Source organism: Mycosarcoma maydis, chromosome 6 (assembly GCF_000328475.2).
Source record: "Mycosarcoma maydis chromosome 6, whole genome shotgun sequence".
Taxonomy (NCBI): Eukaryota; Fungi; Basidiomycota; class Ustilaginomycetes; order Ustilaginales; genus Mycosarcoma; species Mycosarcoma maydis.
In genome coordinates this window covers 795,289-808,810 of record NC_026483.1, presented here as the reverse complement: position 1 = coordinate 808,810, position 13,522 = coordinate 795,289, and the positions used below count along the sequence as shown (strand labels likewise).

Sequence of the window (13,522 nt, the reverse complement as noted above, 5' to 3'; positions counted from 1 at the left end):
GATCCCACTCACGGCGACGGCCGTACCTTGTTTGCACGCGCTTCTGCTGTGGTGCTGCGGTTCTTTCGAATCTTGGACGATCCTTTGGCGATCAAGGCGAGCGGCGAGGCGGTGGGTGTAAAGTTGTTGCTCACCGCGTTCACCGCGGGCGAACCGTGCAATCCAGGAGGCTGCGATGCATGCTGGTGATGCGTCTGGTGCAGCTGCGCCGGTGGCAACATCATCTCGCCAAAACTGGGCGGCTGTGGACCAAGCGCAGGTGATGTGAGTGGCGAAAAGAGCTCCGACATGACGATCCCCGTGCTGCCGGTGGAGAAGACGCTGGCTGGCGTCACAGCGGGAGACTCGAGCGGCGTATAGTTGCTCAGATAATCGGGACCTGACCGGTGCTCGACACCGACGCTTCCCGGTTGCGAGTTGGGCTGAATCGTGAGTGGGGACATAAAGTTGGCTGGAGCCGGAGGACACGCAGAGCTATTAAACGGACCTGAGCCCATGGGAGTGATGAGGCCATACTGCGCCAACACATTTGACTGGTCGGCTGCTGCGCCGGCCTGGCCCTGAATACCGTTGGCCTGCTGTGGTGGTGGTGGTTGCTGCTGGTGCCACGCATTTTGACCCTGCTGCTGTTGTTGTTGTGGTGGTGGTGGTGGTGGTGGTTGCTGTTGTTGGTATTGAGTCGCCTGTAACACGTTGTGGTGCGCACTCGGATTGTTGCCCGCGGCAAAGGCGCTCTGGAGCGCCATCAGCAGACTCTCCTGCTGACTGGGCGAAAGCTGGCCGGCGGAACCGGAGAGGTTGAGCTGGATATTAGATGAGGCGCCGGTAGCTTGGATGTTCTGCCCATGCTGCTGCTGATGCTGCGGATGATGTTGATGCTGGGGCTGCTGGGGCTGCATCTGCTGTTGCTGCTGTTGTTGCTGTAGGCGCGAGAGCTGATCGAGCTGCTGTTTGAGAAGGGCTGTTTGCATATTTTGGATGCGCTCGGTCCTCTCGCGCTCGAGAAGCATGCGCTGCAGGTCAGCAATGGAGAGTTGTGGCATGTGACCATCGAGTTCGTTCGATTGTGGGTGCGATGTTTGCACAGCCGTACCAGCTTGATTTTGATCAGCAAATTGAGAACTGGCAAAGTTCATGTCGGAGGGCGCAGCGGAAGGTGGATGGTTGCGAGCGTGAGCTTGCTCGCTGCTGCCAGCGTCTTGTTGGCTGGCGGGCGAGTTGTTATCGAAGCGATTGCGGCTGAACCCAAGCGGTGAGTTGGCGTGGGATGCGCTGTTCAGATAGACGCCAGAGCCGTGACCGTTCAAAGATGAATTCTGTGGCGTAGTGTTTGAGTCGGATGAAGCAGCTGTGTGGTTGAAAGCAGCCGAGGGGCTCGGGTGATGACTGACCGGCGCTGAGCCGGCGTCAGAGTGTAGATTACGCTGAGACGAGCCTGAGGGCGGAGCGCCGGTGCTGTGGAAGATGTCGAGATCTTCGAGGCCCGAGTTGGCAGTGGAAAAGTCGGGATTGCCAAAGTCAAAGGTGTCCATGAAGGAGTTTGGCGTCGATGACGACGTAAAGGGGTTGTTGGAAGAGGCAGGACTGTGCTTCATGGCGTCTAGCCTGGTGTTCGGGGGCGTGAGAAGCAGAAAGGCTGGAATAGACTGGCTAGCTTACGTACTATCTGGTTCTGCGAAGAGCGAGGCGCGCTCGGTGAGCAGCTAAGGCTGACGTCGCCACGATGGTCGGATGCGTCGAATGTGTCGAATTCGAGATAGTCTTGAGAGGGCGGTAGTTTGTGATCGCGAGCGTGAGATCGGCGACACGCCCGAGCTCAGTTCGAACAGAATGCCAAACGCAAACGATGCTGCGGCCTGTCGGATGTGGGAGCGTGCTACCGGTTCCAGAGATGTCAGACTGGTGTGAGGGTAAAGAAAGGTACCAAGACGGAAAGCTGGAGGTGTTGTACGTGAGCGGTCCAGACCCGCAGAAGAGCTTAATGGCGAGCTGAGCCACGTTGACGGACAGAAAGACGGTTGGATGGGTAATTGGCCAATGTAGAAGAGGTTGAGGATGGACAAGTACAGGACGAAATGATGGATCACGAAGGTGCGAATTCAATTCACGATTGAGAGTAGCGACGAGCTCTTTTTCCTTGTGTCAGTCTGAGTGTCGAAAGCAATTGGACGCAGTTGAACGCAGAGAGGGGCGTCTGTGCTTTGCTTGGTTGGAATTTCTATGCAGCGTTCTGCTGCCACAATCAGTCGTGAGTGACTCGTGACTGTACTGCTACCGATTTTCGAGTGGAAATTGTGGGTCCAAAAACAACCAAAGAAATCACGACAAAAAAAAGGAGAAGTACTGTAGAAGAAAGAAAAAAGAATCCTGCAAGGGAGGGGTAGAAATTGCGAAGCAGTCAAGCCAAGCAAAGCAGAACAGGTCGAGCATCAACATAAACCCATCAGATCCACGATCAATCACGATTGCCAAGGGAAACGGTCGGTCGAAGGCCGGCAAGTGATAGCAAACAGGGCAGGAAAACACGATTGTGACATTCTATTGATCAGTCTATCCGAGACGAAAAGACTAAGCTCGACTGGCCGTTGATCTGATGCGAGGTAAGCGATTTCGAGTGACACAGGCAGAGCGGGATAGACAGAAAGCCGGCGAGCATGACCCATCATGGCCTAGGTAAGGTTAAGTCGGCCAGGCGAGGAGGGGAGAGGAGAGGCAGGCTTAGACCAAACGGGGCTGGACGGAAAGCGAGCTGATGACTCTGTCACTATCCAGCGGCCAAAAAAGCAGCCCAAATCAACTCTTGACTCTGTGACTGCTCTGTGCTGCTCTCTCCTCTCACCCAGTTTCTGCCAAGTTAACGTGAGTCGGTGCGGTTGCGGGTCGTCAGCGCGGCGTTTCGGAAAATGCGCTTTCAGCTTCGTTTACGAGTGTGAGTTGTGAGTGCAAATTGTCCAGCAGCTTCTCCACGCGTCGCGCCGCCCATCAAGTTGAAAAAGTTCGAAAGTGGTTCGCTCTTCTGGCTTTCAAATCGGGCCAACAAGTCTCTCCTTTTACCCTCTCTATAACTTAAGGAATACTTTCTTTGATTCCGCCCCGACCATTCACTAACTTAGTTTAGAGAAATGGTCGAGTCTGATTTTCTATCGCTGCTCTATTGATTACAGATTATCAATTTCCTCTGGATGAAAGTCGCGAATTTTTCAGCACTCACGACGAATTGTGACTTTTTATTATAATACACATACTCACACTGCAGCGGCGCTGGGTTAGCCGCGTAAGTCCTGGTGATCGTCCCAAGACAAAGTACAATTGTGACTCACACTGCGGTCGCTTTTACATCCTGAATCGAGCAAGACAAGGGTTGCAAAACAAACCACATCCGTAGTCGCGTAGCTCGCTGAGTTGGAAACAGCGCAACTCTGAGCCAAAAATAGCGAAAAGCGACAACGTCCTTAGCGGCTCGTGACTGTGCTGTCCAAGGCGTTTCTGATTACCGTTTCACACATGTTTACGATCACGCGACTGGGAACAGCTATTCACTCACGACTAGCCGGGTCTCACATTTACGATCCGTGATAACAAAGTTAACTAGTTCAGCTTCCACCTGCAGCTGCAAAGTCTGCAACTGCAACCACGAATGCAGCTTCGCGCTTGCAGATTCACCAGAGCAAGAGCAAGTCAAGTCGCGCGAGCAGTGAGCACTCACGATTCCGAATTTGCTGAGAGAAAGCATGGTGAATTGTGCGTGTGCCAGTGATACAAGTCACAAGTGTGACTCTATTCGTGATTCTTCATCTTGGCAGAATGGATCAACCCGGGCCAATCGGGACGTTGCCGTTGTCTTCAAGCACCGACAGTGTGAGGTGCGCTGGTGCGCCTGTTTGCGTCGATCCTCTGCATAGACGATTCTGGCAGATCTACATGATTGTCACTCCGACACAATCGACTTTTAGCTATACAGCGGCTCACCAATCACAACTCCGTGACGGTCGTATATTGGGCCCTGTGCTCTGGGTTGCTGGCGGAGAAAACAAGCCTAAGCCCGTGTCCGCATCGAGTTGACCGGTTCGGACCGCTTCATTTTGCAGCCACGAGTGACCAGCCACATCCGAATCTGATGCTCGGGACAAGGTTGACCGAGCTCGCTGGGTTTGTAGTGTTGCGCGACCGACCTGGCGTGTCACTTTGCTGCACTCTGCTGTCTGCTCGCTCACCGGTGTGGCGTGGAAGACCAATCGGACGAACCGTCGGCCTAAGCCGACCCCTATCAGGTACAAAGCCGAGCTTTGCACAGATCCGTGTTCAGACGTGCGCTGCGTTGATCAATAGGAAACGCGACAATGGCAGGCGTGCAGCTTTCAACGTCGATTGGTCGGCGTGATTCGTGATTTCAATTCATGATTTGCCCAACACCGCCGCCAAATACAGTTGCTGTGCAGCAAGTACAGTTTTAACTTAAGTCACTTGTGATTCGTAATTACAGCCCTCGTTTCGACAATCGACGCTTACCTCCGCCCAGTCTGATAGATATGTACAGTATGTGATCACGCGAGCAAGTCGCAGAAAGCATCCTCTGGGCGATTCTACGAAGCTTTCCAACTTCTTTGCGATTATTCGCTGTTTCATCAAGATCCGTATCGATCTCATCTACGTTTGCAAAATTGTCTATACAGTGATATGATATACAATGCTGATGATGTACTGTACAGGGGAAAGCGTTCACCTCTACGCACCAGGACACTCGCTCGACCAATGACCTTTCTTACCGCACTGGAAACAGCCATCACCCTTCGAGCCGCCACCTTTTGAGCCGCCTCTGCCCCTGCCTCGTCCTCTTCCTCTTCCTCTTCCTCTATTGAACGTCGAGCCTCGCGTGCTATTCTGTTGCTGCTGCTGCTGCTGCGGGTTGGGACAGTCAGGTGCCCAGTGACCACTCTGTCCACATCGGAAGCATCCACCGCCACGACTGTTAGAGTCGTTCGACGGTCCTCCATACCCACCGCCCGTGCTGCCGCCTCCACCTTGACCGTCCTCATCGTTCCATTCAAAAAATCTGCACCGCAATCGCGCACTCTCGCGACCACAAGTCCAAAAAGATCGACTTTGGTTCGCCCCTCCCTTGGTCGTAGTCTTGAGTACCGCTTGTAGATCACAGTTGCATCGTCGTATTTCGCCAGAGTTGAAAGTGCGCATGTTCGGCAGCCAGCCATCATCACTGTCTGCAGGCATGTGTCGCTTGGCTGGGACGCTTCTGGTCGTGGTGCCCGTGCTTTGCGCTTCACCACCGCCGCATGCCGAGTCGAGCCAATCGAAAAAGTCGCACTTGCTCGAATCGCCCATCGCTTTTGCACATGCGAGAAAGCGACGTCCTTGATTCGGTCCGGCCTTGTTCACCGTTCGCTCTGCAGCGGGGTCACCGCACAGACATTGTTTCGTTCCAGTTGTGCCAGTTGCCAGTGCCCCAAATGGGCGTGGCGCAGCATTGACGGATCCTCCATTCGCACAAGGCGGTGGAGCCATCACAATGCTGTTACCGTCGTTGTCGTCTGATGCGTCCTGACGTTGTGCAGGTCGAGCTGCTGTCGCACCTCCACGTTCACCACCGCGTGCGCCTCGAGTAGGTCGCGTGCTAGCGCTTCCTCTGCCACGCGTTCTTGCTGCACGCCCACGGGTTGCTGCACCGCCATTTCCAGGCCCATCAAATCCGTCATCGCTGTCCGCGTCACTATCGTCGTCGGCGATTTCATCCGATTTTTCTTGGTCCCTGTCAAGAAGTTCGACCGCGCGCGCTTCCTGTCCGGCATTTGGATCGGTCAGATAATGCACCACCGTTGCCGCGATACGATCAAACTCGCGATGGGTGAGCGCAAACACTTGGCGATACTCGTCCAGGCTCTCGGCGATCGTCTCTGCTTTGCTTCGCTGACCGGCGCAAATGAGCGACATGCGAAACTCGGTCTCGCGACGCAGCAGAGGCTTGCTAAGCGACTTTTCCATGTTGAGTTGGTTGTACCCTTCCACAAGGCCGATACCCAGCGTCGACGGAACGAGATATGTGGTCTTGCCTTCCTTGACTTGCATCACGTAGCGACGCTCGACGACCTTGGCGATGTGGTCGGCGATGGTAGCGTCGGTACCGATGCCGTTCTTGTCCATGAGGCTCACCAGATCGGCTTCGGTGAGCAGTTTGGGCGGCGACGTGGCGCCTTCCTTCATCTCGAGTCGCGTCGGTCGAAAGGTTTCGCCTCGAACGAAAGGAGGCAGCAGATTGCCTTCCCACTTGTCGTACGTGAACACCTCGAGATAGTTTCGTTGCAGGATCACTAACCCCGAAGCATGGAACTTCTCGCCTGCAATGCTGATGGCTACGCTTGTTTGATTACCGATTGCATCGGTCCAGCAGCTGGCAAGGAAGCGTCGTGTCACATAGTCATAGACGCGCTTGTCATCGCCGGTGAGACCGCTGGCGTGCGAAGTCGGGTGGATGGGCGGATGCGCCTTGTCGTTGTTCTTGCCATTGCGAGGGCGTTCAAAGGCGCCATCCAGAAGCCGTTGTGCAACGTTGCCCCATGCACTGTCGGCTGTCTGCTTTGCAATGAGGCTGGTAAAGTCTAAGTCCTTGTCGTACTCATCCGTCTCGGTTCTTGGATAGGAGAGGAATCCCTTTTGGTACAGCGACTCTGCCACATCCAGAATACGTTTGGGCGTGAGTCGCAAGAGGCGTGAGCCCGACTTTTGAAGCTCAACCGTGGTGAGAGGATACGGCTTCCATTTTTTGGTCTGCTTAGTCGCCACACTGTCGACTGTGGCATCCGGATTATCACGGCAGAGCTTGCAAAATATCTGCACAGCGCACTTGTCGAACAAGTGAACTCTGTCCCAATTGAAGACAACTTTGCGGATCTCTTCTGGCGGATCGTCCGGTGATGGGTCGCCTCCGGACATACTACGTGACTTGTGCACCTGCAGCAGCCAGAATGGCTCGGGCACAAAGTGGACGACCTTCTTGTACCTATCTACCACGAATCCGAGCGTAGGAAACTGGCAAGGGCCGTAGCTGATGACGTGGCGCTGCTCGCCGAGGGCAGGTATGCGATTCTGAAGTGCCAACGTCTGCATACGTGTGAAAGCGGCACCTATACGCAGATCGAGCTGAATTCGCGACTCGACAGCGTCGGCAGCCCTCCAATCGAGCTCGACGGTATTCTGACAAGCCGCATGAATCTGCGAGTCGATGATAGCAGAGAATCGGGCACGCATGACGCGGATATTGCGACGCACTTTGCGCACTTCAGCGACAATCTCGCTTCCAATGTGCTCGCCTTCACGATCGCAATCGGTCCAGATCATGACGGCGTCGGCATTCCGAGCTTCCAGGCGGAGATTTGTCCCGATATCTTTTGCATCATCGCTGAGGTTTGTGATAACAGGAGCCTGGAAGAGATCTGCGGGCGGACACGAGAACCAAGCCTTGTGTTGAGGGCCAAAGTCGGTGTTGGTGAGATGGCCACGCACCGAGGTCATGGTCATATCCACCATACCTTGCACACCAGGCATGCGGTACTGGAAATCATAGTTGCGGCAGAACTTGTCCTTTCCAGGACGATTCGAGGCATGTCCACGTGCGAGGATGTTCGCTATGCTCTTTGCGATCGAGGGCTTTTCGGCCACACACAAGATACGCATTCCTCGAGCTAGCGGCGCGCGCGCCTCACTGCAAGACAATGACGATACGGTAGCTCGGCACGCAAACGCTCGTGTAGCGCTCTCGGTGTTGAGTGTAGATGCGCACTTTGACGTGGAAAGATGGCGTGATCTTAGCGCAAAAGGAGATTTGAGCGATTGATTGTTGATGCAGGGCTGAGGCTGAAGCTCAAAGGCAAGAGGCAGCTGTGCATGGTAGCACGTTCCAATATTAGAAGCCGTTGCTGGTGTATACTGTCTCGAGATTGGTTGCAAGAGCAATTGCATTCCATGAATCAATGCCGTCTCCACAGTGCGACGTACAGTAGGCCATTGCTCAACCGAGCATCGCAAGCATCGAAGGCATGTGGAGGGGAGTCCGACGGTATTCCACAGAGGCGACACGGGCAGCGGTCAAGATGATGCTATCCGCCTGATTGCTCTGGTAATGGATATTGACTTTGAATGGTGGCGTGACGAAGACAGCGTTGCAGATCTTCTCACCGCGAAGTAGTCACGAGCGATTTGCCAATTAACACGAATGCTCAGCTTACGTGTTTCGTGTTCACGACTGTAAGGCTCGTGACTCTACGTTCTTCACATCATTTACGTCAATCGTGAATGACGCGTCGAGACCAACACTCACGACTCACGACTCGTGACTCGGTGAAATTTTGAGAAACCACTCACGACTTAACAGGGGGTATCAAACTTCTCGGGATTCCAAACACGTGGTTTTTTGGGTTGAGTTTCCCAAAGTCGCGGTTTTGCCAAAATTCGTGATTGACGCAGCCAAATTCACGATTGCAAAAACACGGAGAAATTCAAAAACATGCAGAAAGCTGCGAGTTTATCGTGTATGGAATCCCAACCTCAGTTTTATGATTTTTGAAAGCTCAAGTGATAGATTACGCTTAGAAAACTTCGCTCGGCCGGAAAGTGCGGAGGGAGACCCTGATCTGCACCCTTGAATGCGTACGACTCCGTGACTGTCTCTTTTGCGAGTCTTGTTCCCTCAGCTATCATACTCCCTGCCAAAAACGGAGGCAGGTATACCTCTAACCTTACCACATCTTTTCAACATGCTCTCTCCGTTCTGCAACGTAAGTCCACCCAGCGCTACACCTCGCCATGAGTGCAATCAGAGAAGACTGTGATCGCTCTGGCAAGCGGAGTGACCAGCTCGACCCGCAGCTGGACTCGCAGCTTTTCGATGGCGTGCCTCTGGATGCTCAGGGCACAAGCGCTCCGGATCCAACTGCGTCTTTGACGCTATAGGTACCATGCTCAACCGCAGCACAGAGCATGTCAATATCGACTTCAGAGCAGGCACAGTCGCTGTCAACTCAGCTTTCACCCTCACCTCTGCTTTCTTGCCAGACCTCGCTGCCCCAACCATCGCCCGCCGCCCAACAGTCGCTCTCCAAGCCTTCAGGATCTTGCCCGGCCTGCATGGACACCACCAACACCTCCGCTGCTGCCTCATGGTCTGCAAAGAAGAACTTCATCTGGCAATCTCAAGAGGTTCAACGCTTGGTCTCCATTCTGCACAGCAACGAATCGTTCCAGCTGTGCCTACTCCCATCTCGCGAGAACGACAGCAACGACCCTTCCAATAGGCTTCGCAAGAACGGCGTCTACCGAGACATTTTCAATCAGATCTTTCCGTCTACTAATCCGGTCGAGCCTGAACGGATCAAGTTCAAGATTCGTTGGCTCAAGAAGACCTACTACGATCAAACGAAGAAACTTGGAATCACTGGCGCCGGCTTTTTTTAAGACATGGACTCCACAGATCCGCTAAGTATGCTATGTGATCATCAAACCACGTCGGAAACGCTCACTCATATATTGCTCATGACTCTTAATCTCTATATAGGCCTTTGCCTCTCGTGCCGCAATTATTGCCACGCATCCGTGGTTTCCTCAGTTCCAGGAGATGATGAACAATCGTCCTCATGGCCGTGGCCTCCCCAATCTCGTCGTCATGCTGGACAGGACGACAGGCAGCAGTGGTTCTTCGCAGTCCACCACCAGTACGCCTTCTACCATGGTCAGGCGTTCCTTTTCCGACTCTCCTGGCCCATCTTTGCTCAGCGGCCCTACCACTCCCACCCCATCTGACAGAGGTGCATCGATAACAGGCGCTCTGACTTTGGCAGGCAAGCGTAAGCGCAATGGTATCGAGCAGAAACGAGACTCGAATGCAGATGTCTACTATCAATCGCAGAAGAACATCATGGAGATGCGACTTGCCGTGGAGAAGGAAATGACGAGGCGGGAGGAGGTTCGCCTCTATCTGGAGAAGGTCGAGGCCGACTGGGTGAAGGAGCGAGAGCAGAGGGAGAAGGAGCGGGAGTAGAGGCATTGCGATGCCCTCAAGGAAGCGACTCAGCAGCAAACCACGGCCATGTTTCGCATGCTCCAGAACAACCAACAGGTGTTGACGAAAGTGGTTACCCTTCTTGCTGGTCGCTTGGCTTCTAACTCTTCTGTGGGTCCCAGCCGCGATGCCTAGATCGGTTGTTGCTCTTCGCGCTTTCTGTTCGACGTCTCTCAACTTGCTGCATTTGCTTACCCTCGATCACCATCCCCGCATGCCCCATGTACGTTTCATTGCTGCATACCTCTCCCATACCCTGTAAATGTACCTGTACATCATACACAACCATGTAGCATCTTCTGTAGCATCAAATGAAATTGTTTCCGACATGTCGATAGTTTGATGAGTGAAAATGAAAATGACCTGCGCTTTCTTTGCTGATGCCGCAGACAAAGGGTCCAATCCGCCCACCCTGAAAGACTATCGCGGCAACATCTATCGCGTTAAGGATCGAGACATTGCCGCATCTACGATTCAAGCATGTATCATTGCGCATACCTTTGCAAGCCGATATGATGGAGAAGACCAACTACGAGAGCTGCTGGAGCTTTCATTCTCGGAAGAGCAAGTTCACGACATTGTGACATCGCTGCACGAAGCAAGGCCAAGCCGCCAGGAGCTACGAACAACTCGTCAAGCCGCTCAACCTCAGCATGAGGAGGACACTGCTCAAGCAGCGGCCGGTATGTCGCAGCACGCCAGCTCTGGAATGCGAAGTTCCCAAGCACACGATCTTCGTGAGGAGATGTTTCAGGCGCTCTTTAGGTCAACTGGGCGAGAAGAGGAGGACACGACTCCACAATCAAGGCGCTACGAAAAGACAGCCGAGGAGCACAACTCTATGATGCGCGAGGCAACTGAAACGGGATCGCAAGCTTCGTCTGCTGCAAGAAGGCGAAAGAGACCAAGGACGACTGGAGCATCATAGACATCTGCCTCAGGATCGGCTTCGCAAGCATACGAGTCGTCGTAGTCGCTTCCTGCTACCTTGTATTCCGATCATCAGTAAGATCACGTGAGTCTGATCTGCAACATTGCTGGAAGTGATCGGTGTGAGATGAATATACCGTTGCAGGAGATGCGTGGGTTTGGAATCCCAAGAATTTTGATACCCCCTAAGTTATTCACAATTCACAAACGTGAATTCACACGTAAGTTATCGAAAAGCCAAGCACGAAGAGGTCATCCGTCTTGTTATAATTCACTGCGATAAAGACTCGCATATCGGTTTCAGGAGCATCCGCCAGCGCATCCTCCGCGGCAGCCCGCACAAGTCCAAGCTTGAGCGCCGTTCTGCTTGAGCAGCAGCGTCACGATACTGGCCGCGCCTTCTCCCAGTACGAAACCGCTGGCGATGATGATGATACCAATACCCGCCATCGCTCTCGACGATGTGTTGGAAGACGAGCTCGAGCGCGAATAGTGGCAATGCGCGATCAATCCACCGACCAAACGAGCCAACGAAAAGTTGGGCGTGTTGAGCATGCCCACGCCAAATGCAATTCCGCTCGGTACAAGTTTGGCGACTGTGGCAGCGACACTAGAGCCAACTCGCGCCTCTTGGCGAAGTGCTTTGCTGCGTGCCAGCGTCTTGATCCCACCAGTCAGCGCAAAGATGGCTCCAAATCCCATCATAAACACCTCGACCTTGTCCGGCAAGTGTCCGTGATTCACTAGCCTTGCCAGGTTGAGCCACACGGCTGCTGTGGGTGCAGGGAATTGCGGTCCAGGAATCTCGTATGCGCTCGTGTACAGCTTGTATGCGAAACTGCTCATCAAGATGCCGAGCGTGCTTCCGATCAGCTGACCCTTGAACTGTGATCTCGGTGATGCACCCACCAGATGGCCCGTCTTGTAGTCTTGCATCAGATCGCCGGCTTGCATGGCACCAGCTTCTGCGATACCTCCGGCGACCAAGTTGGCTACCACATTGCCGGGCTGTACAAGCGCAAAGATGAGCTGCGAGATCTTGCCGATGCCTGAGACTGGGTTCAGATCCGTCTCGCCGAGCGCACGAACACCCAGGATAGCGAACAGCGACGCGAGAATGATGCTGAGCAACGTCGCCCACGGAGAGATGCCTTCTGCGCCAAAAGCCATGTAGATGAGCATCACTGCGACCAATGTGGATCCCATCAAGCCGCTCATGACCCACGTCTTTGGTGTGTTTCGATGTGGAGGTTCGTGGTCAGAATCTGCCTCGTCTTCTGCGCTCTCGTGAGCACCGCTTGCCTCGGACTGCTGCTGCCGCCTCTGCTTGCTCGTCACCACCAGGCTCTTGAGATCTTGAATGCCGTTGCTAGCTACTAACGCAACCAGCCCCACGATGCTCTCAGAGCACATGATGGCTAGGCTGATCCATAGGATCCAGCCCTTGCTCCCGTCCTCCGAGTCCAAAGGATGGCCTTTGGCCCAGCCATTGTAGTATGCCATCGGGCTTAAGACCGCCCAGCCCACGATCGCACCTGCCGTCATGCTCACAGTCGTTGGCAATCCCATGATAATCCCTTGACCGATGTAGTTGAGTGAAGGTGTAAACCAGAATCCCCACATCGAGGCGAGATTGTGCGGCGGGATAAAGTCGAACAAAGGTATGGCGTACAGAACAGGGAGGTAGTAAGACAAGAGGGTGAAGCCTGCCGAGCCAGAAAAGGACCAGGCTAAGGCTTTCCAACTCTTGGAAGTGTCGAGTTTGACCGATGCGCTGTCCTCTTGATCATCATCGAGGTGGATGTTGGATGGATCGTAACCATTTAGGAGCGCGGTTCTTTCGTGGTCCTGTTGGTCTTCAGTATGGTTCGAGTAACCTGAGCTGTGTCGTGTAGCAGAAGTCTGCTGTTGAGCCAGTGGCTTGTTGTGCAGCACGCCGATCAACTGCGCTGTCGCCGTACCGCTCGGAAAGGTCAGTTTCTCCTTGATGATCATCGGCTCTCTCAACGGTGACGCGAAGAACACGCCAAAGTAGGCCAACGCGAAACACCATCCCAACAGATGCACAAAGTCCAACTCGATCGGCTCGCTACCATCCTTGTCCAGACTCAATTTGTTCAATGCTGGTATCACCCCGACGAGACCTGCCGAGAGCGGCATCACTCCTACTGCTGCTGCTGTGGTCTGTACTAGCACGTTCTCCTGTGGTGTGAATGCGCTCGACATGAGTGCGAATCGTCGACCGGCCAGATTGACGTGCTGGGGAAGCATACGGAAGAGCGCAAAGCCGAGCAGCGAACTTTGTAGCGACATCATGCTGATCCATCCGGACTGAAGGCCGAGGTAGAGGTTGGTGAATGCAAGCAAGCAGCCGATAAGCAGGCCAGCGATGACGGCTCGTATTGTGAAATCATCGTCGGCGTCAGAGACGCTAGCGTGATCGGCTGACGACGTGGATACGTAGATCTCAGCGTCTCGAGAGCTCGACGCTTCTAGATGTGATACTGTCGATGCAGCCGGCATGGT

The 13,522-nt window shown here is 54.0% G+C and overlaps 6 protein-coding genes across 6 annotated transcripts in view; 3 read left to right on the top strand and 3 right to left on the bottom strand.

The window, feature by feature from the left end:
* UMAG_15091 (uncharacterized protein) overlaps positions 1-1,595 on the bottom strand; it is a gene marked incomplete at both ends in the record, with an annotated part of 2,900 nt that extends 1,305 nt beyond the window's left edge. Inside the window, one exon of the mRNA XM_011390957.1 lies at positions 12-1,595. Coding sequence (XP_011389259.1) covers positions 12-1,595 — 1,584 coding nt within the window. The remainder of the gene's footprint in view (positions 1-11) is intronic.
* Positions 1,596-4,725: 3,130 nt separating this feature from the next.
* On the bottom strand, positions 4,726-7,686 carry UMAG_11929 (DNA topoisomerase 3; the record flags this gene model as incomplete). Its single annotated transcript, XM_011390947.1, has 1 exon — positions 4,726-7,686. The coding sequence occupies one exon, from the start codon at positions 7,684-7,686 to the stop codon at positions 4,726-4,728; it is 2,961 nt and encodes a 986-aa protein (XP_011389249.1).
* Positions 7,687-8,988: 1,302 nt separating this feature from the next.
* On the top strand, positions 8,989-9,462 carry UMAG_02747 (uncharacterized protein; the record flags this gene model as incomplete). The annotated part of the gene is made up of 1 exon (XM_011390807.1): positions 8,989-9,462. One exon carries the CDS (start codon positions 8,989-8,991, stop codon positions 9,460-9,462), a length of 474 nt encoding a protein of 157 aa, XP_011389109.1.
* A 163-nt stretch (positions 9,463-9,625) lies between these two features.
* UMAG_02746 (uncharacterized protein) lies at positions 9,626-10,045 on the top strand (the record flags this gene model as incomplete). The annotated part of the gene is made up of 1 exon (XM_011390806.1): positions 9,626-10,045. The coding sequence occupies one exon, from the start codon at positions 9,626-9,628 to the stop codon at positions 10,043-10,045; it is 420 nt and encodes a 139-aa protein (XP_011389108.1).
* A 379-nt stretch (positions 10,046-10,424) lies between these two features.
* UMAG_02745 (uncharacterized protein) lies at positions 10,425-10,994 on the top strand (the record flags this gene model as incomplete). Its single annotated transcript, XM_011390805.1, has 1 exon — positions 10,425-10,994. The coding sequence occupies one exon, from the start codon at positions 10,425-10,427 to the stop codon at positions 10,992-10,994; it is 570 nt and encodes a 189-aa protein (XP_011389107.1).
* A 302-nt stretch (positions 10,995-11,296) lies between these two features.
* On the bottom strand, positions 11,297-13,519 carry UMAG_02744 (uncharacterized protein; the record flags this gene model as incomplete). The annotated part of the gene is made up of 1 exon (XM_011390804.1): positions 11,297-13,519. One exon carries the CDS (start codon positions 13,517-13,519, stop codon positions 11,297-11,299), a length of 2,223 nt encoding a protein of 740 aa, XP_011389106.1.
* Positions 13,520-13,522: the final 3 nt, after the last annotated feature.